Consider the following 27627-nt stretch of genomic DNA (forward strand, 5'->3'; position numbering starts at 1 on the left):
AAGCACACAGTGGCTCATCAACATGCCCACATTTTTTGATTCATTATCAGTTTACAATACATGCTACTCCTGTCCAACTAGTTTAACACATCTGATGTACAGGACTAATAAGGGCCAGACCAAACCATTTAAATCAACAGTTCGCCCAAAATTAGCTTAAATTTACTCACCTCAGGCCATCTAAGATGTAGGACATTTTTTTTACTTTAGAAAAAATGTGAGTAAATGCGACCGGGACTTTAAGAGTCACAAAAATAACAATATATTTAGTTTTCTATTAACTGGTTCTACTTGATAAATAACCGATTCACCAGTTAATGTATGTAATTATGCATCAACATAACGTATAAGCAATTATATTCTTAAAGTAGCCAATAAAGGGCACCTACATCCTGATCCCGTTAGTATAGCAAAACACTATCACAGCAAATAATGAACTGCTCTATGGATCTGTCTTTTGCCATGATGTAAAGGTGGCGTTACTGTTGATGCTAGAAGTTACTTAACAAGCGGTTTTAACAAGTACCACAAATAAACATCGCAGAAGATGACCAGAACCAGGCTTCCTTACCCTACAAACACCACTGTAGTCATCATAGTCAAAATACCCCACGGACACTACCAAAATATTACTGAAAAGTCCCACAGTTATAAAAATATTTATTATGGTGCCAGGGATTTTATGGTTTTGCATTGAGGCCAAGATTTTAGATTTCTTCTCTTAAAACTCCATCCCAAACTGTAGCGAATGAACAGAGAGTGCTTTGTGAGCGGAGCCAGGACACACCTCTCATACAGAACGGACTGAGATGTTATGAATATTGAGACGGATACACAACTGGAAATATTTCATTTTAAAGCAGCTGCCGTTTAATGATGAATTAAATGTCAGGAGATAGAGCCCTGTATAGGAAAATATGATAAAATATCAGAATCTAAGAGACAATTACTGTTCAGTGTGATTAGTTTTATTTCTTCTGTAAGCCACAGGAAGCCACAAGATTCAAGAGATTGTAACCCAGAAAAAGACTTTTTTTCTGCAACTTTCCTTGATATGCGAACATGAAATGATCTGTAGGCTATATGATCTGTAATCTACAGGATGATAATCAAGTTATCAATACAAGGAAGTGAGTTTAAACTATTTTTCCTAAAGGGAGAACTGTAAACAACACTAGAATGTAAAGCAGATGGCACATAGTTTTTGTGTTACTCTTAAATTACTTTGACATCTGATATCTCACATCTTTGGGAGGCATCAAAAGAAAACCTTTGCTCTATGGACAACCAACAATCATTTAAGGCCTACATGGTTTGGTTTTACTAGAAAGAGGCTGCAGTCAATCATAATTGGTGGTTTGCTAATGAGAAACAGTACTTTAGTCATTCTGCAGCTCTGGAAGGAGAACAGATTGGTTTTTTCAGTGTTTACAGCTTTTTGCTGAATGTTCAGATGCACATGTCAAGGGTTATGTTTATGATCCACGTGAAGTTTATGGCTACAGGCAAAGAGAAATGGTTCAGGATGAGGCAGAGGAAACCAAACAAAACCCTTTTAATCTCAGAAAGTTCCAATAAGTGAAGGGAACATGTTCAGATATATCCTAAATCTTACAGGTTCTTGAGTAAGCCTGAACAACTGTGAACTGATTGTTGCGCAATTCATTTGAATAGGATGTACTTCACTGATCCTTAAACATCATGTATATTAGCTATGACTGGCAAAACATGTTTACTACATTTGGCCACGTCGCTTTGCCTATGGATAGATGCATTCCTATAAACTGAACAGGTAATATGCATGTGCATAACATCGTTTTCACTAATCTGTGTTTTCTATAGTTTACACAGAGACGATAACAGTATCATTTTCAAAAACGTGTCCTTTGAAACCCACAAAAGTTTGTGTTTTCAGACCGGCAAAAATGCTGCTGTGTAAAAAAAAATGGCTAAAACGCATAAAAAGTTTTCCATATTTAGTTGAAAATGGGTTGTGTAAATCAGTGCCCTAATCCTGAATTAGTTGATTCAGATGGGTTTCATTAGGGTTACAGCTAAACAGTTTATTCATGTTGCTGTTATTTATTCTGTAAAATACAAAAGGTTAAGTTTTAAACTCAGCACAACATGGAAATTTTCCCTTTGTATTTCCCTGTTTTATTTTCTGACGTCATTATTTTTAATCAAAATGTCATGACAGGACTTTCCAGTGAAAACAACAGACTTCTCTCTGGTGACATTTTCAGTGATTTAGTGACTGTTGTCTCTTCAAGCTCATTTATCAGCCTCCACTTTTTAAGAGCCAAGCCTGCATCTCAACATCCACTTAAAAATCAAAGCAAAGACCCCGTCCCGTCGACATTATTTCCCCATCGATGATCTGTTAAACTCAGACGTACACCCCACATTTCTTTGTGACTTTTAAAGGAGCCATTTTTATGCAGCCCTTTTCATCAATGATGGTTCACTGTGATTCTGTCCATCAGATTCTACAAAGAAATATTCTCTCCATTGAATCTCTGCATTTTTATTTTCACGCTCAATAATAAAATATTTATAAGAAAAAGAAAAAGCAACAATGTGCCAGAACTCTTTAAAAGTTCCGTTTCTGTTTTCCACTGGAAAAATAAAATTATAAAACAAAAATAACATCATTGATGTGTTTGAATCAGAAGGGGGAGTAAATAATGACAAAATATTATTTAAGCAGCAGAATGTTGCATCTCTTTGAAAACCTTTGAGAGTCTACAGTGCATGCTAAGAGAAAATACTTTACTAAAGAAAGCAAGATGGCTTACTTGTTATCACTAAGATAGACATAATATCAATGTCATTGCTTTAACTTATCTTTGTTTTGAGAAGATGCCCTCGAATGGAATTCCATAAAGCAATAATATACAGACCTGGCCTTGATGTGAATTACACAGGCAGAGGCAGAGGCAGAGAGAGCTTGCGTTTCGACATGTAACGCTATGATGAGTCACGGCTCTCTTTCAGCTGTTTCCCTCACTTCCTCTTTCAGCTTTCCAAACAGCCACGCACAAGCAATAATATGGCGTGCCAAACCATTTATATTTCAAGCCTACGAGCGTACTTATCCGTGCAATTCTCTCGAAAACGTTCAGTTTTGTTGTCGTACGCGAGCAAACGTCGGCCTGTTCACCCGCAGCTTACACACGCGACGCGTTCACGTTTGCGACACGCGTTCGCGATGGGGCGGGGGGCGGGGGGGGGGTTCTACTCATGTTTTGACAGCCCAAGCAGAACTGATTTCATATTAAAAATTATACTTTTACTCTTCCCACGACTGTAGTAAGAAAACTTGCGCCGGAGTTATAAAGCAACTCATATCACGTCGTCTGTAATTTTAGCTCTTAAGCAACAATGTAACAAAGATGTTCTAAAAATGTAACACCTTACATTTCAGAACGCTTGAAATGTAACTTAATGGAGTGGAGACGACGAAAAGACATGCTGAAGCCTACTTCAAAGACAGGAACGTCTCAGACTCGTCCCACACGCCCACGCAACACTTCACAAAGCAGTAAAGTTATAAAACATAAAGTGCGAAAAGAAACTCACTGGCATGTTAAGGCGCAGAGATCGCTTTTTCTTTGAGGATTTCTTTGCACAGTCCTTTTTCTTGGAGTCCATCACTGTACTTCCCATTTTCCTGCAGGCAGAATTCTTCTCTCAGTGTTTTTGGGAGGAAGGCGTTCTTCACTCGCGAAATTCTTCACGCCTGTGTAGCGATGAAATCGTCGTCGGTGGGGTGAATTTTGCAGAAGCTCGTCTGACTTAAAACGAGCACATCCCGAGACATTAGTTCCTTATCAGTGTCACTGCGCCGAGGACGACATCCGCATTCATCAACTCCTCTTCTGTCATGGGTTCGAGTCCCGCTCTGGAGACTGCGCACGCCCTCGTGCTGCTGAGAAGTCAGGGTTATTGATCTCAGGCTTTCTTATCTCGGAAGATGCTTTCTATCCATTATAGCTACAAGGAAAGTCACGAGAAAAAAAAATATTTTTTTTCCCCTCTTATCTGTGTGTATTATATATTATATTACTATGTTTATAAAAAATAAGAATAAAAAAAAAACGGTTCATAAAGAAAGTTCACCCGAAAACACAAAATTAATTTAACATTCCAAACCTGTAAATTCCAAACCGTTTCAAACTGTTTAATTTCAAACAGCTCAGAGCCGTTTTTTATCCATACAAGAAAGTAGAAATCATTGTTTAGTAAATAAATGGTATACTATTTACCAAAACTGTTTAACTCTTAAAGGGATAGTTCACTTAAAAATAAAACTTAAAACTTGCTCACCCTCTGGCCATACGAGATGTAGGTGGTTTCAGATTTAGAGGTTTTTGTTGTTTTTGTTATTGTTGTTTTAAATAGAACAGTGAGATTTTTGGCTGACACCGTGATTCTTGGTTATTTATGAAATGCAAGTCAATGGGAACCTACACTATATGAGAGTCAAAAAATACATACATTTTTATGTAAACGCTATGTAGTCTGCATGTTCTCAAATACTGGATTCAAAATATTGCTTTGATACCTTTCTATCCTAGTGTACTCATCTCATATCTATAAATGTAACTGTACTGTAACTACAGTTGTGGCTGTTTAGGACTATTAGAACTAATGAACCTCATGCAAGACCCACATCCACAAAACCGTCTCACTCATCAAATAAAGGCAAAGATACTAATTAATAAATGTAACCTATCTGATTTATAGTTATTTGCGAAGTTGACATGCTTAAATAGATACCAAATCTGGTCCTCAAACATAAAAAGTAACTTTAGTTCGATATAAAGATGTTTTATTACAGCAAACGTCATACGTGGAGTGCATACTACAGTCTGTAGGGGGCGCTGTTGTACTGCACCCTAAATCACCTTTATACTAGTATCACGTGTGTGCAAACTACTTACCCACACATCACTTCCTTGCTTTCTTAGATGTTGTTATATGTGAAAGATATTTGAAATAGCTGGTTGATACATATTCTTTCAGAGACCCCCCCAAAAATTGGCCTATTTGGCCAAATTTGTATTTGTGTAGCAGTGTGTTTGAAGACATTATCATCCTGGAACACAGGATCATCACAATGGAACAGTGTTTGAATAATCGGGAGCAGCTGGTCCTGTATAATAGCCTCATATTGCAGGACTGTAATACGACCCTGTAGAGCAATCATCAGACCTAATGACCGTTGTGGTATTATGGATTCTCTGCCATGCTTAATACCTGCAAGCAGATCCTGTATTGTGAGTTATATAACAAAAATATGTAATGTGTCTTTTTCAGTGTTGGGTAAGTTACTCAAAAAAAGCAATCCACTACAAATTACTGCTCTAAAATTGTAATTTGATTACATTACTGATTACTGCATGTAAAAAGTAATCAGATTACTAATTACTTTACTTTCAAGTTACTTTGAAAACCTATTAAACCTACAAGAAAACATTACAAACAAAGTGGAACTCAGTCCTTTCTGTAATTTAATATTGACTGAAAAATATTACAGAAACATGAAAACAGCAACTTGACTTAAATTCCAATGCATTTCTATAACTTAACATTCTTAACATAAACTTGCCTAATAATGAAAACTGTAGTCTTTTTAAATGTATCTACAGTTTGTCTTAACTACAACATTTCTTGCTGCGTGCAACATGCACTGTATGTGTGTGCTAGCTTGTAACTGTGTTTGTGTGCATTAAAGACAGGAAAAAAACTTTAAATTGATAACACTTGAAAACAGTATTTGTAAAATAAAAAAAATAAAAAACATCGCATATTTGAATGCTGAAATGTAGTTGTGTTTTAACTACAAAGTAAAAGTTTATTCTAAACTACAGGGTACTAATATGCAATTATGCATGCAGCAAGTTTCTTTCTTGAAACTGTTACTTGTGACATATTTGCAAATCTCAGAGCATAGCTTTTCTGTTATGGTTTTTGCTAAGTCTTACTTTTGTCATTAGGTTTAAATTAGATTTGTTGACGCATGTCTATGGAGCCAAAAGAGTCTCAATAAAGATAAATGCACACACTACATTCACATATGCACACATAGGATTCATACATGCACACACATAATTCATAAATACACACACAGGATACACAAATGCGCACAAAATTCACAAATGCACACACAAAATTTAAAAAGCGCAGAAGATTCACAAATGCATACAAAATTCAGAAATGCACACACAATTCAGAAATGCAAACAACATTTACAAATGCGCTCAAGATTCACAAATGCACAGGACAAGATTCAGAAATGTATTTCTGATGCACACACACATATATCTTGATTTACAAACTGCTTGCGGTCTGTGAACTTCACTGCATTTGTGTGTGAATTTTGAGACTCCCCTGACTTGGCTCGACACACAAATGCCAAGGAATGATCTGCAACCAATCAGATATCTCCCTTGTTTTAGCCAATCACAAGAATTGTTTACTTATAAGCCAATCAGGGAACGACTCACTTTCCTCACGCAGCGAACGACTCACTTTCCTCACGCAGCCGGCGACCCACTTTGCGCAGCAGGAGACTCACTTTCCGCAGTCGGAGAGTCACTTTCCTCTCGCAGCGGACCACTGACTCTCTCTTCAAGTAGGGACCGAATATTATAATTAAAGTGACTTCTATATTGCATCCAAAAGAATATTTAGATATATTTAAATATTCAAAAAGGTGTAATTTTTTTTACTTTCATTAAAATATTTCAATAAAATGAAATAATTGCCTATTGCAAATTTATGAATCCATGGTTAACTTTTTTTCTGCAGTCACTGGGCTATATGTATTGAGACATTTTTAAATTTATATTTTGTAAAAAATAATAAAAAATAAACCTGAATTGTAATCTAAACATCTGTATTTTCATACAATTTCATAAATAAGTAGGCTATAATATGCCGCACCACAGGCATATCGCGCTGTGTGAACGTGTTCATGTGATTGGCTTATAAGTAAACAATCCACCACGTGGAGTGCGTTCATGTGATTGGCTAAAAGAAGGGAGATATCTGATTGGTTGCAGATATTCCCTGTTTAAAAAAAGGCATTTGTGTGTCGAGCCAAGTCAAAAATCACACACAAATGCAGTGAAGTTCACAAACCCGCAAGCAGTTTGTAAATCAAGATATATGTGTGTGTGCATCAGAAATACATTTGTGAATCTTGTCCTGTGCATTTGTGAATCTTGAGTGCATTTGTAAATGTTGTTTGCATTTCTGAATTTTGTGTGCATTTCTGAATTTTGTATGCATTTGTGAATCTTCTGTGCTTTTTAAATTTTGTGTGTGCATTTGTAAATTTTGTGCGCATTTGTGTATCCTGTGTGTGTATTTATGAATCATGTGACTCTTTTGGCTCCATACATGTCCATTAAGTAAAAAAAAAGGTTTGCTATAGGCTACACATTAGCCAAAAAAGACTTAAAAATGTAGGGAACAAGTAAAAACATAGTCATCAAAAAGCACATTATGAGCAATATGAAAACAGCAACTTGACTTAAAGAGATCCAATTCATTTCTATAACTTAACATAAACTTGCCTAATAATGAAAACTGTAGTCTTTTTAAATGTATCTACAGTATGTCTTAACTACAACATTCCTTGCTGCGTGCAACATGCACTGTATGTGTGTGCTAGCTTGTAATTGTTGTTGGGGTAATTTAACAGTTAAAACCCAAGGACCAGATATGTCGCAATGAAGACCAGGAGTCAGAGATGAGTTCAATTAATAATAATAATTTTACTGAAGAAAATAGTTTGCAGTTTCATCAGCAGAAGTCAGCTTCAATACTCTCGACGGAGTTCGTAGGCCGCTCCCTGTACAACTCAAAATCAACCACAGTTATACCCTGACAGAGGATACTAATTGCGTCAATACATAAGTCAACAAAATTCTGATTGGTTCCAAAACCTAGATAAACTCTCCAAAGACGTATATCTGATACGCTGGACACTGGCAGTTGATCGTTTGTCCTGGGACTGTCTGAGCTTCTCCATGTACAGACAGATACTAACACACATACACAGAGAACTTATCTAAAATTCAAGGGTTTCTAGCACTGGCGAGTGTCTTATCATTACGGTTGGATACACACACATAATATGTGGACATTAATCTTGAGGAAAAGAAATACAGGGTAGACCAGGATTCTTTAATATCTCATAAGCGCACATAAGGTTACACATTTCACTCTTGCCATAACTTGATTAATAGTCAAACAAGAAATCATGTAATAATATAATTAATATCAGTATGAAGCATATGGCAACTCGGCATCCACTCCTTCACTGTGTTTGTGTGCATTACAGACAGGAAAAAATACTTTAAATTGATAACACTTGAAAACAGTATTTGCAAAAAACAACAACAACAACAACAACAACAACAAAAAAAACATTGCATACTTGAATGCTGAAATGTAGTTGTTTTTCAACTACAAAGTGAAAAATTCTTCTACACTACAGGGTACTAATTCATTTATTTTACTTGTCAGTAAAATAGCGGTCATATCTCATCAAAAGAAGTTTCTCAAATCGCTTGCTAGAAAGTCTGTTTCTCTTTGGGGTCAGCACAAGACTCCCTAAACTGAAAAGTCTTTCCACAGGAGCACTCGATGGTGTTGCAGTGTTGTACTTGAGCGAGATGACTTTAATGTTTGGGAATTTGTCCAGCTCTAATCCTGAAGACCTCAAATACTCCACGACTTGTGTCTCTGAAGAATAACACACATCCTCATCTTCAAACACAAAAAAATCATTGTCATTGGAGTTCGAAGGTTTCTGCTCCACAGGATTTACAATGTGGCCATCAGAGTGCTGAGCTTGACATTCCACAGTCAGCAGTGACTTCACATGGTTTCTTCTCTCCTCATCTTTAATCCACCGTATCTTGAACCAGGGTATTTACCAGTTTGTATTTACAAATACAATTACATTTGATTTAATTCCTTCTTTATAGCCTACTGTTTCAACATCTGAATTAAATTTATACAAGTCAAGTCAAATATTTAATGACTGGGCACATTAGGTTACACCAGGGTGCGATTTGGCCCCTCCCAATAATTGGTCACACAATGATGAAGAAACATGTTATTCTTTGCTCTTTATAATAAGCTGCACATGGTTAACATTTATCATGCAAGTAATCTTTATTTAAAAAAAATACCCCAAACTTTATGGATAAAAACATACCAAATATACACTGTCATATATTATTTATAAGCGTCATGTTTAATCTGTGCTAGTTTTGGGCGGAGACAGAACGCGGAGTTTTAACGTGTCATCGAAAGAATGATTATGATCACGCAATATCATCTGACAACGAGCCATACATTTCAGAATTTAGAGAGGGGCATTTTTCTACAGAAATCACACCCTGTGTGACACTAACAAAAGTATCTTTAAGGTTTAGAATGAGTAAAATAAACTATAACTTAAATGTACAGTATCCACTTTTTAGAGTATAGACTTACCTTTACAATCGCATCTGGCAGACCAGATGTCATCGCAGAAAGCCCACTCTGAAGTGCCAAGGTTTTGGACATGAGAACTTCTAGTGTTGGTAAGATGGTGCCATAATAGCAGTGATCTTCACCTTGTAGGATATCCAAGGCAGTGGCGAGGGGCTTCAGTATAGCGCAATATTCCTTAAGGAAATCATACTCCTTTTCTGTGATGCATTTAATCCCCATTTGATTGCAAAGGGTGTTTAAATCTGTAAGTGCGATCTGAGATATTCGTGATATCATGGAATGAATTCCATCTCGTTGCGGTGGGGACAACGAGTTTTCCTTTTATAACATCCTCAACCAGCTCCGAGGCCACTGTTGAGCGGCTGGCTTTAGTCCACAAACCTGAGCATTTGCCGATGACACTTCTGTATATAGTTTTGGATTCACTTTTGGTTGTTAGCCATTTTTCTACATCATTACGCGACACCAAATTAATCGTGTGGGAAGCACAGCTCAGGTGAGGGGGAAGAGTAAACTGTCCATCTGACTCAGAGGAGAGAGCCTGGCCGACATCTGTGAATGTCACTGACTTCATCATCATCCAATTCGTCTTCAGAATCAGATTCTGTAATACATTCTGAAAGCTTTAAGGAAATTTGACCCATTGTCCGTGACAGTAGCTGTGATTTTAAATGACAATCCAAATGCTGAATGCACTTGCTCTATTTCACTTGCAATCACATCATATGTGGCAGCTTTTTCACGGCTGAAATTCACAGGATTAATCCAATGGGCTGTCATTCCAAGGAAGCTTTTATTATTACAAGTCCATATGTCTGCGGTTGTGGAGACATACTCCAAACGCTCGAATGTTTTTTTAACCCTGGAGAACCCACGGGGTAAAATTTGGCCGCTGTTAATTGCTGCTACCCAAAATGAACCAACAAAAAAAAAAAAATTGTTAAAAAACTTCAAAAGCCCAGAGTGCCACTTCTGACCCCTGCATAGAGACACCTAGTGGATCAATATTGAACTCACAAGTGCCAGAGTGGTAGTAACAAGATGGCTGACCACATGCTGTTTTGTTGAGCTGGAAACCTACCAAAACATAATCGTATTCTCAGCAAACCAACGGTTGGTAAAATTGTGTATTTTTTTGTTAATCTATTTAGTATTAGCTTGCAGAATGCCTAGAAATAAGTTTTATATTGTTTTTGGTTAAATTAGCGACTTTGAGCTAGTTAAAAAAACTATGGGCCAAAAATGACCCTCTGGGTGTATGCGTTAAAAAAATGTCGGGTCAAAAATGACCCTTTGGTTCTTTGAGTGACTTTGATGGAGAATGGTGACAGTCCTGTATTTGGCTAAAGCCTTGAAATAATTTCATTTGTATAATATATTTTAATAAGTAACCTCAGTAGTACAGGGCCAGAGACTAATAAAGTAGTATATCTTTTCAGGGAGTATGGCCACTCCCTTTTCAGGACAGGGAAAGCAACCGAGAAAGATCACTCTAAGACAGGTATTGGAGCAACTTGAAGCTGATGGTAGTGACTTTGGCCTTTCTCTAGCAGAACACATTTCTGGATAAGCAAAGACCCATGTTGTTAGTTTTTTTCAGTTGTGATTTTGGCCCTGTGTTCTTGTTTCCATTGGCCAAAGTGTTTGTACATTTGAAATCCAGTTCTAACATGCAACAAATAAAGCAAAAAAAAAAAAAAACATTGTTAAATGTAGCTGTGTGGTTGACTGATTATTTTCCTAAATTTAAAATAGTTTGCATTGACCGTGTTTGTTATTGTGATTCTTTGAAATGAAAGCCCAATGGGTCAAATTTGGCCCAAATCCTAAATTAGGGAATAAAGGGTTAAAATTGAAAAAGTGGATATTTTGGTGTTCAGTGAACTTGTAGCAGTAATTTAATGCATAGTTCATAATTTTCCAAAGAAGAAAAAGGTTCTTGGGTTCTCTAGGGTTAAGTTCATACTCCATATCCGCATAGCATTTATCTAGATACCTTGCAAATGTCTTTCGGTCCTGCAAGAGTACAGAGCTGCCCGTCACGGGTATCATCGTAAGCAAGTATGGGCTGAAATATGTGCCACTAGAAACTGAATTTGAATTGCTAAACTTGAATAATTGCATTGAATAACTGAATTTGAATAACATAATTTGAAAGTGTATTGTTTAATTTGAATCATTGCATTGAAAAACTGAATCTGAATTGTATAATTTGAAATTGTATTTATTCAAAAACTGAATCTGAATTGTATAATTTGAAATTGTATTTATTCAAAAACTGAATCTGAATTGTAGTCGAATAAAATTTGTCCAATAAAATTTGATCCTCACTTAAAATTAAACTCTCTATATATCGTCACATTCACTTCTCACAATTCAGATTCAGTTCTCAAATTCAATTTCAAGTTACTGAGACAGACATCCGGGTAGTTGGAGCAGAGCCATACATCTCTGAGTTGGAGGATGAAGGAAGAGCAATCGAGCACAGATCGATAGATAGCGTTCATTGGCGCACAGGAGCCAATCAGCACCTACGTTTTGAAGCATAGTACGTACGCCACAAAACGTGATTAGAAATGCATTTTAATTTATTTACTTTAATATTTTTTCTTACCAATACATTTGTAACGCAAGTAACTGGAATCAAATTACATTTATTTTAAATGTAATGAGTTACATTACTGCGTTGTCACGAAAAGTAATTAGAATACAGTAACTTTGTAACGCGTTATACCCAAACTGTCGTCTTTTTATGTCAATATGTGACAGGAAATAATGTACAGAAATAGTTTGACCATTCTGCGTTATTTTCATGTGACTGATGATACACTCTGACAATTAGATCATCAATATGGATCCAAAGATAGTGCTAACTGAATTTAGCGCACTCAGATAGTGTCTCTTATGTTGCATGATTTCTTCTAGTTCATTAATATGTAATATTGCCCTTCAGAGCATCGTGGCTGTGTTGATGTGTAGTTAATTTGATTTTCTGTAGCCCAGGCATGTAAAACTGACTGTAAATATTTCCACAGGTTCAAGTTTCCAGTCTTTCCTTCTCTCTTAGTCCCAGAAACACAAGCTGCATTTTATTCTCAGGGTCCCTACATAGTGATCACTGCTCTTTACCCACTTATAAGGGGATATCTATAGATGTTCACTTCACTTGGCCAAGTTGATTGATTATCAAAGAATCCTGAAAAAAAAAGATCTGTAGTATATGAAACATAAGATACACTGTAAGAGTACATTCAATTCAGTTATGCAACATATTGGATCCACAATGAAGATAATTGTATGCACATTCATTATTTAATTATTTTTTTCAACTCATTGATCACTTTTAATGTATTATTACCAGCAGGTGGCGCCTTGTGTTAATGATTCTACATTGTAACCCAGTGATGCTTGGTTTTCATCTAACATGATGTCTGTCACTGTGGCCAGACAGCTTTCCTCTCTTCTGCTCTGGTCTGTCTGGAGCACACTGTTCCAGTTCATTCAGCTCTCAAGATGAAATTTGTGGCACAACATGATGTGAACGAATTGCCTGGGGTTTGAAATGTAGATACATTGGAAGATTAATTTTTGGACAGTGGAACAACTGACTATAAATTGCTTGGCTGTAAAACACATCCAGTTGTAGTTTCAGAGCCATTGAATCCTTCTTTTGAAAGTGTGAGAGAGCTGGGTTTCTGGATATTGGTTGGACATTGCACTAGTTCAAATCTGTGCGCCTATAAAGGCACGCCATACAGTTTTAACAGTACAGCAGGTGTTTCAACTGCATTATTTGTTGATTAAATATTGTATAAATTAGTACAACTACAAGACTAGTATGATATTTTGTCAGTGCAGCTTTCAAATAACAAGTCCATATTACCACAAATTATTATGATCTATATTTGACAGTCATACATAAAAGAGATAAGAAACAAATAAGATTTCTGCACTCAAAGAATAATGGCATAGGTAATTAACTATTTTCATCTATTTCATCTTAAATATGTCAAATTGTGTGTATGTATGTATTTATGCGTGTGTGTGTGTGTGTCTGTCTATCTATCTATCTATCTATCTATCTATCTATCTATATATATATATATATGTGTGTTTGTGTGTGTGTGTGTGTGTGTGTGTGTGTGTGTGTGTGTGTAATTATTAAATAATATTTTCAAAATGTATTTAAATGCATTTAATGCTTGGAATCAGCAAACATCTGTTAATTGTGAAAACAAAATGTATTTAGCTAAAAAATATGAACATTGTTAAAATATGGATAGATGTGAAGCAAGCATTCAATTGATGATATATTAACCTAGTTATTAAAACACAATTATGGATGAATATGTGAAATTTCAAAAATATAAATCTTACATTTTAGGCCTAAACATTTTGAGTGGTCATTACATTTCAGTTTAGACTGTCGTCCTGTCTAAAGGTTCAACTATACATAACATAACATCATGGTAGCAGAAATATAATACTGAAAATTTGATTGAAGTTGTCATATTTTTCTAGAAATTGCTGTATTTTCTGTACAAGGGACTAAATGTACTTTATAACCTCTGCTGCAAGACTTGCAAAATAGTGTCTGCAAAGCTAAGTTATGCTTATTTTGCTATATTCTCTGTGTGCCTTACAAGGACCATTTTGTCTTGATTACGTCATTAATTGATTGCAAGAGAAGTACATAAAACTTCCGTAGGTACTTTCCCTAGTCCCTTCCTGTCATGCAGGCGCAGCATATAACGTTGTTTCAGATGACTGGGGCCTTCTTCTTCTTCTCTTCTTCCTCTCCTTGCACTCTGCAAATGTTCTACTTCGTTTGAGTTTTTCTTTCTCTATACTCAAACTAAATCTTCACAAACGTAAACTTGATTAGATTTATTTTTCTCTCTGAGACTGATCTTAAAACGTATTTGCTATTACAATTGTCGTATTTACTTGATTCATTTGTTATCTATAATTATGTGTGTAGGCACCTCTCATTGGCGTTCTGATCTTCTTCTTCTTCTTCTTCCCTCACTCTGGGAGTCAGTGACAGCCCAAAAAACGCTTGCGCGCTAGTTTTTAATTTTGGCACAGGACAGTCTGAACTCTTACCATAGCAAATTTGGAGTCTATAAGTCAAACACTTTAGTGCCACCAACAGCTCAAAGTTGAACTTATGTTTATACTAATAATTTTTTAATGATTTTTAAATGATTTTTGTTTACCACATTAACAAATTTGATGGCATGGTGTAAAAAACTGCATCTGAGGCTGTATCTCTGCAAAGCTTTGACATATTGACACCAAACTTTATGTGTTGCCTTATACTGACCACACCACATTAATTTGATAATACTGCCACCTATTGGTCAAAATTGGTAAACCATTAAATCATATTACTAATTTATGATTTTGCAGCTGTTTTGACTAAAATCATCTTAAGATGTATTTATTCATTGTTGCTGCAATGCATTCTGCCTCTGTTGTGCTTGGCCCTGTAATTGCTGCTTGTAGCTATATATATAATAATCTTGAACATTTCTTTATTTGAATTTGATCTAATTCTTCGTCTGCCTGCGTCTCACTGCATCAATAGTTCACCAATCAGATCAGGGTGTCTCAGTATAATGAAAGAAGGACATTGTATCCGAGTCAGTGTGACACACTTTCATGCTACCAGGGGCCTGAGGGGGTTTGTAGTGTTTTACTTGGTCAAAGGAAGATGAGAAGAATCTTAGATGAATCTTAGACCACTATATACATACGGCCTCTTCACTTAAGAAAAACAATTAACAACTGTTGTTAGATGAATGATCGTCGCTGCTTAGAAAGGCTTCTTGTGCATATTTCAGGGTTTTTGAACCCTGATAGTTTGTTGTTCTAAACCCCGAAAAATGGTGTGTATTGGCATATTTCTGTGGTTGAAACAAGATAGCTTCTTATGTTCATTCATGTTTATCTCGTTTTATAACTAGTAAAGAGGAACAGATGATCGGTTCACATGTCTCTTGAACTGGGGCGCTACAGCAATTGGTCACAACACATTAAAGAGACACAAAACAGTATTTATTATCGGAATTTCTTAAAAAATTGCAATTTGAAAGCTGAGACATTGTTTCATACCAAAAGTAACCAGAGGTGGGTGGTTAAGAAGTACATTTATTCCATTACATGTAATTAATTTTAATGCAATACATGTCAAGAAAGGTGTCATTTATTCCAAGCATGCTGCCTGAAGCCTGGGGCATGAGCGATGATGCCCTATTCACCAATGAATCACTCTATTGAATCATCTGAAGCCATTTTTCTTTCATACCGGTAAATTTATAAACACAGAGGGAAAAAAAGAGCTTTGTATTTGAATTGGCCAGAAACCAAATCTTCAAATTCTGCTCTTTGCCTGCTATGAAGATCTTTATTAGATCTTTATTTTTTAAGATCTTTATTGACTAAACTACATTTAGTCAGTTAGCAGACACTTTTATCCAGTGACTTATAAATAAGGACAATTTAAGCAATCAAAACCAACTAAAGAGCAATAATATGTAAGTGCTGTGACAAGTCTCGGTTAGTCTAACCCAGTACATATAGCAAAGTTAAAAAATAAACAAATAAAGTAGAAAGATTAGAGAACCTAGTAGTACATTTTTACAGTAAATAAAAAGAAAACAAGTGGCAGGATAGAACAGAATAAGTATAGAGAACACTAGTTTTAGAGTGTCAATTTTTTTCAAGTGCAAAACTGATGAACAGAGGTTGTGACGTGCCCTTTTTCGGCTTGTTAAAGATTAATCTTGAAGCCACATTTTGGATTAGTTGTAGATGTTTGATAGAAGTGGCTGGAATACCTTCCAGGAGAGCATTGCAATTGTCCAGGCTGGACAGAACAAGAACTTGAACAAGTTCGAGTTGTGTAGCATAGTTTGAAAAAAGGGCCTGATCTTCCTAAAGTTGTATAAAGCTAATCTACAAGACTGGACAGTTTTAGCAATGTGATATGAGAAAGTCAGCTGATCATCAATCATAACTCCAAGGTTTCTGGCTGTCCTTGAAGGAGTCATGGTTGATGCACCCAGCTGGATGGAGGAATTGTTATGAATTGATGGTTTTCTGGAACCACAAGCAGTTCTGTCTTGGCAAGATTGAGTTGAAGTTGATGGTCCAGCATATAGCAAGAAATATCTGTTAGACAAGCTGAGATGTGGGCTGCTATTGTCAGATTATCAGGATGCAATGGGAGGTAGTGTCATAGCAGTGACATGAAAAGCCATGTTTCTGAATGACAGAACCTAGTGATGCCATGTAGGCATAGAAGAGAAGTGGTCCAAGAAGTGAGCCCTGAGGCACCCCAGTAGCTAAAATGTTGTGACTTGGATACCTCACCCCTCCAAGAGCTTCAACAGCTTTCTCTCTCTCTCTCTCTCTCTCTCTCTCTCTCTCTCTCTCTCTCTCTCTCACACACACACACACACACACACAAAATGGTATATGCACAGTTACTTTCTGGTATTGGGCTTTTTTTTTTTTTTTTTTTTTTTTTTTTACAGTCACAGAAAATCACATGTCATATAAATGATTGTTTGAGGGAAAAAATAGCAAGTGTTAATAGAAAACGCATCAATTGGAATTAAAAAAGACATTTCATTCTTACCTTTGTAAGTTTGTAGTCAGAAAAGTTCCTTCAGGAAAACCTTGATAAGGCATCTGCAATAGAGGATGTTCAATGCCAGAGCCGTTATGTAAACAGGTCACGTGCCCCACTCGACCAGTCAATGACAATGATAATGCAAATATGCAAATAAGAATGTTAACCCCATAGGTTATTTATGTTAGCCCAAGGTTTAGGAATGTAGTGTTAAACAAAATTCAGGATTAATTAACCCCCGGTAAGTGTGAAATGTGACCAGGATTCCCTCTACCCAAGTTTAGAATAATCTAGGGTTAAATATTTCAAATGTAAAATAGTATTGTTTCCAAATGCCTTTCATGTGCCATCTGGGGTGAAAATGTCTTTAGAGAACAGAGTAAAACAACGCTTCACCTAAAATCTTAACTGAAGGAATGACATTTCAAGCAGTTTTCTTATTTCACATTTTGAAACAACACTGATATATTTGTAATGTTTTTAAATAGTTTCAAGTATAACTTCATAAATAGCAACACATTACCAGAAGAAATGTAAATGTAGAATGTAAAATATTTTATTATTTTTTTGTAAATGTAAATTCAATTCCTCAAATACCAAACCCTATATCGCTCTGTGTACTTCAAAAAAGCTTCCAAAAGAATTTAGACTACTATACAGAGCAAAAGAAAAGAAAAGAGAAACACTAGGAAATTGATGTATTTTACAAGACAAGGAAAATATCCATGAAACAATTTTGTTACAGCTGTTCATTGAGAAAAAAATATATACAACTGACTCTTTTGAAAAAATTCATGCCCAGTACAATACAAAGTCTAAACTGTCCATTTTCAACGTGAAATTGTGCACACAGAAACTCCCAAATTGAAACGACAAGGCATGTGAAATGTGAAAAACTGTTTTTGGCTACAAAATGAACAGCACTCTCTTAACAGATGTTTCACTTCAATCAAGAAAACTAATACAAGCATATGTTTTTCATATGTACATCATTTTCAGAGAGTTAACGCTGACCCTTCTTTCCCACCGATTCCCGCTCATACCATCTCCAACAAACAAACTTCTCAATCAAACCTCTTCTCGTTCTTGCACAACCACATTGCAGGTTTACAAAATCCATATGACAGCCTTTATAAAAAAATTAGCGTGATCTACTTGTGCCTGTTCTCAGGTTACGCTTGGGATCTCGTAATCGGTTTGTGAGGTTTAAAGTTCATTTCACAGTTATCCCTAATATCCCACCTGATTTACTAGATTTTGAATTGCGTCTCGCTGCTATCCGTAACATAAAATGAAATTAAAACCAACAAAATGGTCAGCAATAAATGTATAAACCACAAAGTCACTACAAATACCACATCCTAAGCACAGAGAAAATACTTTTCATGTGAAATCACCTTTGTAATTCTGTACAGTTTGTAATTACACGTGTACACGTGGTATCATGATGTGTCTTTGTTAAATAATTCCGAAGAGGAAAAGAATGGAGAAAAAAGCAAAACAAAACGGCACATCTAAAATATCTGAACATCAATATGAATAAGGTAGTGAATAAGGTAGTATTTGGTCAATCATTCCGATATTTCTCTATATTTACACGGTATTTACAGATGTAACAGAATCTCAAACTGCGTGCAAGAATCGCAGTCGGGCTTCCTTTTGATCGGCATAAAACCGCTTTTAGAAATAAGCCCATTCATTCACTCACACAGTAATAAATACAAAACACCTTTATTTTCTTACACTAAACAATGAGAGATATCTAGGATAAAACTGACTCATGGAATCAAGTATTTTGAGTGTTTTTTTGTGAGTTTTCTTTGCTGTTTCTTTTTTTTCTTTCTTTTTTTTTAGTGCAACATGTTTTTTTCCCTTTGCGGAAGTCAATTCCGTACATTCTCCTTTCAGTGATGTTCTACAATGATTTCTATGGTTCGGTCTCTACAGATCTCGTCATACAGATGGGCCTGCCACTCCTTCAACCTATAAGGCAATACCCGGCACAGTGCTCGCGCTCATTCTCCGTCCTTATTCGCTGGTGAAATCTGCCCCGTGTGATGCACACACACACACACACAGACTCGTGGCACATGCACATAACGGAACCTTTTCCTTTCAAATCAAGAAATGATACGAATGGCTCTCACACAATGCTGTATTCTCGCGTTGTGTTTTCCTCTTAGATTTGCACATTAAAAAAATGATCGCCCATTTGGGCAACTTCCAGGATTGGCTGTTTCCTGTTTGCACGTCTCCTCTGGTAAATTGGGAGTTGTTCAGAGTTGTTGTTGGTGTCACTCCCGTTTAGTTTATCCACTTGCGGCAGTTGGCGGCTCCACAGTGACATGGGATCTTGCTCTGATCTGCAACCGGGGTGAGCTTGTAATCGTAGCAGAGCTGCAACAAATTCATTCAGAGCTGGTTAGTTTACATTTCAAACCAGAAGCACTGCACTAGTTTTTATGACAGAAGACACTTCAAAAATACTAGTAGCCTAAGACTTTTGCACAGTACTGTGTATATATATTCTGTTTGGGAATATTAGGGTATATACTGTAAGTGTCCAAGCTTTTGACTGGCACTATACTATAATATACACAAAGAATATTGGCTGATATTTGTTCGATTTCGTTTTTTTTTTACTCCCCATCATCATTATCGGCCCAATATCGTTATGTCAGATATATATATATATATATATATATATATATATATATGGGAGCTAACTACCGCGGGGAATGTAAAGGTAGAAAAGAAACACCGACAGATTTCTTATGTGAACCTCCTAATGTTATGGGAGATAAAGGTAGTCCGAGAATCTCACTCTGTAAATGGGGTGGAGAAGTTGGCAGCTCTCACAAACTCTGCAGCTTGACTGAGGGCTTCGTTACTCCACCCCGCTCACAGACAGCACCGCGCTCGGAGAGACAGCTGTCCTGGAGCTGCCCAAAACCGTGAATCACATTTGTTCGGAAGCATGGTTCGATGCAGACAATAGCCAAGTTTCCATTCAACACATTTGCATTTAGCGATGTCAGTATTCGATAATTTCCATGATCAATCGTCGTTTAAATTAATGATCAATTAATAATCTTAATGCCGCAAAATGCATCTGCAGCGGTATTAGGGTTTGACGAGATGTATTTGGAGGTTATTGCTCACGTCTCGTTCTGCACATATCCAAATGTTTCCATATTCGCAATGTTTCTGAATGTTAAACTATAATATATTTATATATTTTTTAATGTAAACTAGACGGAAAAGATCATCCTCTTCACATGAGCAAAAACCTCCTTGGCATAACAGCAGAGTGGACCGGTATACTACGGTCTATTTAAACTGACCAGTGTAACCTTTTAAATGTTTGGTTACCTGTACTTTATTTTAATAATGAACAGACTGCGATGTAAGTTTGAAATTAGAATGCACTTTACATGTTCTGTGTCATTTATACCAAACACAAATGTTGCTGGCTGCTAATGTGTTTGCAGCACTACTGTTATTTATTTTTTATATTTTTCAGTGTAATTGATTTTTATTTATAAAATTGTATTTATTTTATTTAAATGTATATTTAAGTTGACATTTATGTTCCAAAAAACGTGAAAAATTCTGCTTGATAAATGCTCTAAAACTTTTATGTAAATTGACTATATATATATATATATATATATATATATATATATATATATATATATATATATATATATATATATATATATATATATAAACCTGTTTTATATATTTAATACTTGGTCAGTATATTAACTTTGGATACATTTTTTATTTTAATACAGTGCAGTGCACAAAATTAAGAATCGAGAGATGGTTCAAGTCAGTGCTCAATAAATGATGATAAGTTTAGAAATGTTGTGCATCCACTTATTATTAGTGTGACATTTTTGCATGCAAATGAAGGGGAAAACTTCAAGATATCGGCCCTTAAAATCGGCACACATCGGCAATCGGCTGACCCTGACCTCTAAACATCGGCTAAAGAAAAACCCATATCGGTCAATCTCTAGTTTACAATATAAAAATATGATTTATGAATGTGTAATTGCTGGTTAAATGCATTCATTTCCTATCTTAATCAGTGTGTAAATCCATCTAAATGACATTTCAGATGCAGCTTCTGTGTTTCCTATGCATTGCAAAGATGAATTTTGTTGATTGTTACTTTCATTTGCTTGATAACAGCCCAAATGTCTTATTATAATTGACAGAAGAAAAATATAAAAAACTGACCCAAATTATAATGCACACTTTTAGAAAAAATGGCTTAATAGTAAAAATGACCAGGTAAAAACCAATTTAAACTTACTGGAAAAGATTAATTTCTGTCACTGCTGTGAACTGACCACCACACAGAATATGAAGAATATAAAAATGCTTTTAGGAGTCGGCTGTCCATTGTAGTCCTCAATATATCAGCACAGTAACACTTTTGTTATCGATAAAATCACAGAAAATAGAGATATAACGTTTTGTCAATATCGCACACCTCTAGCTGCAGAGCTGAATGTAAAATTCAACACAGCATACACCATCCTAACCTTTGCACTGTGTGCATATTTTGTTTAGGGTGCATAAAAATGAATGTCACTTTCAGTTGTGCAGTTTATTCTTAATGAATTCCCTCTTTCCTTACCTCTTCTCCCCTCTCAATCCTGCGGGCGGCACTGATGATGATCTTGTGACCCCGCTCAAATGTCACGACCTCAGCCACACAGTTTGGTGAGCATGAATGATTGATGTACCTATGGGATAAATTTAATTCCAATTAATTAATTTCATTACTACTTATTTCCTGGAGCTCACTTTTAACTTTTCAGGAGCAATGTTTTTCAAACACAGTGTCATTATTAACTATATAAAATTGTGATTCAAATTTCACAGAAAAGCAAAAGCAGGGATATCATGAACGAGGTATCATTAATTTCCATAGCACAACCACCAGTGAGGGATAATTTTAGAATTTAAAATTTTAGGGGGTTTGTCCTGATACACTACTGTTCAGAAGTTTGGGGGGCAGTATCCTTTTTGTTTCTATTTAAAAAAAACAAAAAAAAACCCTGAAAAATATTAATCTGATTTTCCACGAAAACATCACACAGCACAAATGTTTTCAACATTGATAATAAGAAAAAAACAAAGCTTTTCTGAAGGATCATGTGACACTGAAGACTGAAGTAATGGCTGCAGGAAATTCAGCTTTGCACCACAGGAATAAATTACATTTTACATATATATTAATATAGATTTAAATTATATTAAATAGAAATAATATTTCACAATCTATCACTGTTTTTACTGTATTTTTGATCAAATAAATGTAGCCTTGGTGAGACTTCTTTCAAACACCCCAAACTTCTGAACAGCAGAGTATCTCAAATAGTAATCCTAAAGCAGATCACAGAATTGTGTCAAATATAGAAAAGATAACAATATGTCAGATCTGACATTGCCCATAATGCATTATTAAGTAATGTTCACATTTGAAAGCTGATATGAGAAGCTAAGTTCATCTCTTACCTTGCAGGGCTTCCAGACCGGGTTGCATCGATAACTCGCATCCCGTCGATGCGGAACATGTACGCTGGCCGGTTCTGTCGGAGAAATCCACACAGATTCAGACAAATGAATTTGGACAGCAAGTCAAGGTAACATTATTCCCAGCGTTGTTCCCTCAGTGGCTGAGCGAGCGTTACCTTAGCCTTGTACAGCAGCTCTCTCCTCACGGCCACCTCAGCGCGCAGAATATCCCCCATGTATTCAATCACCATGGTCTGCTTCTCAATGTCACGCGCTGCAAACAGCCCAAGACCCTGCAGACACAAGACACATTAGACATGCACCACAGCCAAGGCTAGACACACACGCACGCACGCACGCACACACACACACGTTTAGTTAGCTATGGGGACAAACTAAATATAAACACTATAAGATAATTCTACCTAAAAACTTTCTGCATTTTTATAACATTTATTATTATATAATTATAATTATTTTATTTTACAAATGAGCTTTTGTCAGGTGTAGCTCACTTCTGGATACAAATATGCCTCAGAAATAAGATCGTCTCCAAAGACTTACACAGAAAGAAACAAGAATCCCATGAAAATGTGCTAAGAAGATCTCTGTGTGGTAAAAAAACATGGCTTCAATTAACAGACACAGGTTTGTACAGATGACAGAATGAGACTCAGTGTTAGGGGTGGACGATATCTCGATATTTAAAATATATTGAGATATTTTTTAAACATGGTATGGATTTTGACATATCGTATATATCGATATATTGTTTATATTTAATTCTGATTCCGCCACTTTGCTTGTTTGTCTTCTGTGTGCTGTGCTCGCCCCCCGCCTCCTTGCTTTTATTCCCCCTCCCCTCGCGTGTTGTCTCATTGAACATGGCGTCATCCGCAACCAGCCCGGAGACTACAGAACTAGTCTAAAAATAAGGACAACTGGCTCCATTATATGGAGATAGTTCGGTTTTAAGGCGTCGGACGAACAGCAAGCAGATGTCTACTGTAGGGCCCTATGATTTCCGCGATGCAGAAAACGCAGACGGAATCGCGGAATCCAGTCATAAAAACGGAATTCACAGTTAAATGTGGAATGTCACGGAATTTGTCAAATTTTGAATGAATTAATCAAAAGTAGGTCATTGCACTTACATCAAATCGCGATATAGACTAATATCTGCAAATATTAAGCCGGAAAAGTCTATTTAAATATGAATCCCGCATGTTCTGCGTGTCTGTGTTAATGAATGGTGCAGATGCGCCTCTTCCTTTATTAACACACACTGAAGCGCGAGTGATTTCAGCTTATGTCGTCTCACTAAATGAGGACATGAACACATGAAGAACATCTCCAGAACTGCACTGAGAGTCACTTCATGAGCATCTGACCGTTTTATTTGAGTAAAACTAGCGTCATATATCACATCATAGACTGTAGTATCACATACACAGAACTGTAAAGGTAAACCGTCAAAATAAAAGTATTTGCCAGAAATCTATTACTATTGTTCAGCAGAATGTACATAGCCTACTACTACTACTATTATAATGAAACGAACATAATTTAAGGAATAATCACACAACATTTCTTCCATGTTTTATTTTTAATAGTAAATCCCCTTTATTTACCAAAAAATAAAGTTTGCTTAATTTTCAATAATTAAAAGATAAATTAAAAGAATGTTTTATGCTTTCATTTGATAACCAGAAAAATGTAAATACACAGAATTTCAGAGGGGAAAAAACATTTCACATAAGGCTATTTTAAGAAAGAAATTTAACAAATTAAGTTGTTTTTATGCATTTAAATAATTACACATGCTAAGACACAGAATTAGGTAACAATAAAACATATGGTGAAGAAAAAAACATTTCACAGGGCCCTAAACATGTAATATTTGGCATATTTGTTTTTGCAGTAGTTTTTGGGGGGTAATTTTTCCTGTAAAGATATCAAGATATATATCGTATATCGAGATATAGCAAAATATATCGAGATATATTTTTTGCTCCATATCGCCCAGCCCTACTCAGTGTCTCAGTGATTTAGCTGTTTTTATGCCTGTGTGGTTTTAAAAAGCTCGGCAGGGATCTGGAAGTGACACTGGATAAGCCGTGGCTATTGTAGATGACCACACAACCGTGCCAGAGGGAGGAATGCCAACAACACAGGCTTATTCATTAAGATGCTCTTAGAGGAATGACAGAAACTGTAGTCACTCGAGGCACACAGAGTATTTCAAGGCCTATCTGAATCCCTTAAAACATCCCCTTTTCAGTCATGGCCATTTCAGTCCGCTTTTACCAATATGCATCAGACCGGTTGTTCTTCACGAAGCGGCTCGTGTGCATGGACTCACCTGGATGCGAGAGTGTGCCAGATACACGTTTGTCTTCCAGTCGCTGGTCAGCCGGCGGTACTGAGATGACTTAGAGTGCACAAAGTGCTTGCTGTGAGATGATCCCCTCTCCGCCAGCGTCGAGTTCTGGATGCAGTGAGATGTTCTGGACCACACGGAGAGGATCTTCAGCCTGTGCGGAGACAGTGACAGAAACAGAGGAAGAAAACATTATATCTGTTCCTCATTTCAATAGGAATCAGCACCAAATTTGCTTGTCCAGCCCTAAAATATGACTGATATCTGCATGAAGGAATTTTTCACCTGTACTCTTTTTTTTTTGCCCTCAAGTTCCTCACACAGATTGTGCTTATATTCACTTAAATTTGCCTATGCTATTTACAATGACAATAGACCCGTTTACCAGGGTTTAAGACTGGGTAATACAATATTAAGACCAATTAAAGTAACAAATAATAAATCAAAGTTAACAATACATGAACTGTCATTATCTAGAGATGTATTAGCAACAGTTTGAAAACACAACTTCAAACCATTCCTCAATTCATATTTTAATCAATTTTACAAGCAAAAATAGCTTAACTGGAATGTTCTTCCTCTGTATTTTTGTCTTGTTTTCAAGTGCAAATATCTAAAGATTCTTAAATCAAGATACACTGAGAAACAAAATGACAAAATAAGAAGGTCTTGTATTCTGAGAAATGAATTCAAATGGAGTGTGTTTACAATTAAAACAAGCAAATCTGCTATATTAAAGATCGTTAGGTATTTGAACTAGAAAACAAGATGAAAATATCGATGAAGATATTTATTCTTTGCAGTGCATGCAACATTTAATGCCACAACTTTAATCAACACTTTATGTCACACTTAAAGCATTATTTTGAAGCATGTCAAATTAAGACCAGCAGAAACTGATTTGGCACATGCAATTTCGCTGAAATTTTGTCGATGTCATCACACCTTCATTTTTCACAATACTGAAAAACCGTTTTCACAATATTCAGCTACTGACCTCTCATGATGGGGGTACGTCTGCAACTCAGAACGAGCGCAGCCAGATGGATTGATGGACAGTGGAAGCACCAACATGGGATTATGTCCATAACGGAATCGATACCTCGAGCACGCCTCCACACCCGGCAGCTGCAATACAGTGACAAATCAACCAACTGTGCATAACTGGACAATGTGCTTTGAGCGATACGAAGGTTGATTGTACTTACTGATTCAGCAATACGGGTGACTGCTGAGACGGTGAGCCCAAAGAGATCCTCTCCCTTTAGATAGATGGGGAAGAGTCTCAGCATGCCCGTCTCAGCCCTCCTCTCGGCCACAGGCCCAAGAACCTTGTCCCAGACTCCTAGAGCACACACACAAATAGCAAAAAACATCATGTCGCTGTCAGGTACGACTGGTAAGATTATCTTTTAACTGGTTTAAATGAGAGCTACACAATCACACTGAAATTTCAATTATATGGCATAGTGTGATTACTGAACCTCAAAAAGCTTCAGTTTAATTTGTTTAAATAAATATATGGGATGCGTGTGGATAAATTGTTTTGTCCTCTAGTGCACATCCAGAGTGCATGTGCAGCTCATCATGGTTCAGATCACTCATACATTTCAAAATAATACTAAAATACAAATATATCTGCTCAGGGTATCTGCGGAGCTCAAACCAAATAAAATAGTTTTAAATATGTTTTTAAGAATACTGTATATCTACACAGAATAAACCCAGATAATCTCAAAATAAATGCATTGCAGATTATTAATTTGAGGCAGATATTCACTGAAGACTTGATGCTTCTTATTAACAGAACAGGGTAAATGCAAATACAAAACACTGTTTTAGATGTTTAATATATACTGAAATTGGTTTATCTATTAATATATCAATATATACGAATTGGAGACCAATACTGTATTTGGCTGATACAATAATGTGTTTAAAGAAAAGCAAATTATTATAAAACCTCTATACTGAACGTGTTGATGTTTTAAGTCTTTTCTTCCTTTGACAGGGTGAACCAAAAAGAAAATACTTTATGCTGAATTATATGACAGATACAGTATGAATAACCAAAATAGCCCTTTACACCATAAAAAAGACTTCATGCATAATGCAGGACTTTTAATTATACACAAGCCTGAAATAAACCCTGACTCTTTTTTGAACATTTCTATGTTTAACTATTTTCAGCTGCTCATGAAAAAGGTGATGAAGATAAAATATGTGCTTTTACAACATATAAACATCATGAAGTAATTATTGTCATAATTCATAAATGGCAATCTATTGGCATCGGCAATGGACAGGACTGTGAACTACTCTGAAATTGTAAGCCTGTAGAATGTGTGATGTCTTTTATTTCATTAAATCATAGCCATTTAAGGTTTAATCATCTCATTAGGCGTACTGCAATTTCAGTTTTTTTTTCTGTTCCTAAATATAAGTCAGTTTAAAATGATTATTAAGACTGCTATACCAGTTCAAAGAGTTTTTATGACTGTAAATTTGATCAAAGTGACTTAAGTACCTATGGGAACCCTTTCATATTTTATAT

The 27627-nt window shown here is 36.0% G+C and overlaps 2 protein-coding genes across 14 annotated transcripts in view; both read right to left on the reverse strand.

The window, feature by feature from the left end:
• The window catches only part of LOC132096815 (5'-AMP-activated protein kinase subunit gamma-1-like), a 38645-nt gene extending 34758 nt beyond the window's left edge, over window positions 1–3887 (reverse strand). For 2 of the 3 annotated variants that reach the window (XR_009422620.1, XM_059502429.1), the window contains exon 1: window positions 3583–3887. Coding sequence is in view for 1 of the 3 variants with exons in the window: in XM_059502429.1 (XP_059358412.1) it covers window positions 3583–3669 (87 nt within the window). In the remaining 2 variants the exon portion in view is untranslated. Of the gene's footprint in view, window positions 1–2903; window positions 3193–3582 lie in introns of those variants that run through there. The other variant, XM_059502431.1, reaches the window with a different exon arrangement.
• A 13811-nt stretch (window positions 3888–17698) lies between these two features.
• LOC132096816 (histone-lysine N-methyltransferase 2C-like) overlaps window positions 17699–27627 on the reverse strand; it is a 110226-nt gene continuing 100297 nt past the window's right edge. For all 11 annotated transcript variants that reach the window (XM_059502439.1, XM_059502441.1, XM_059502440.1 and 8 more), the window contains 7 exons: window positions 26282–26418; window positions 26071–26201; window positions 25056–25227; window positions 22870–22986; window positions 22694–22767; window positions 21810–21918; window positions 17699–19555 (listed from right to left, as the gene is read on the reverse strand). In XM_059502439.1, the coding sequence (XP_059358422.1) occupies window positions 19463–19555; window positions 21810–21918; window positions 22694–22767; window positions 22870–22986; window positions 25056–25227; window positions 26071–26201; window positions 26282–26418 (833 nt within the window). In that variant the 3' untranslated portion in view covers window positions 17699–19462. The remainder of the gene's footprint in view (window positions 19556–21809; window positions 21919–22693; window positions 22768–22869; window positions 22987–25055; window positions 25228–26070; window positions 26202–26281; window positions 26419–27627) is intronic.

The sequence above is a fragment of the Carassius carassius genome, chromosome 20 (genome assembly GCF_963082965.1).
Source record: "Carassius carassius chromosome 20, fCarCar2.1, whole genome shotgun sequence".
NCBI classification, from domain to species: Eukaryota; Metazoa; Chordata; class Actinopteri; order Cypriniformes; family Cyprinidae; genus Carassius; species Carassius carassius.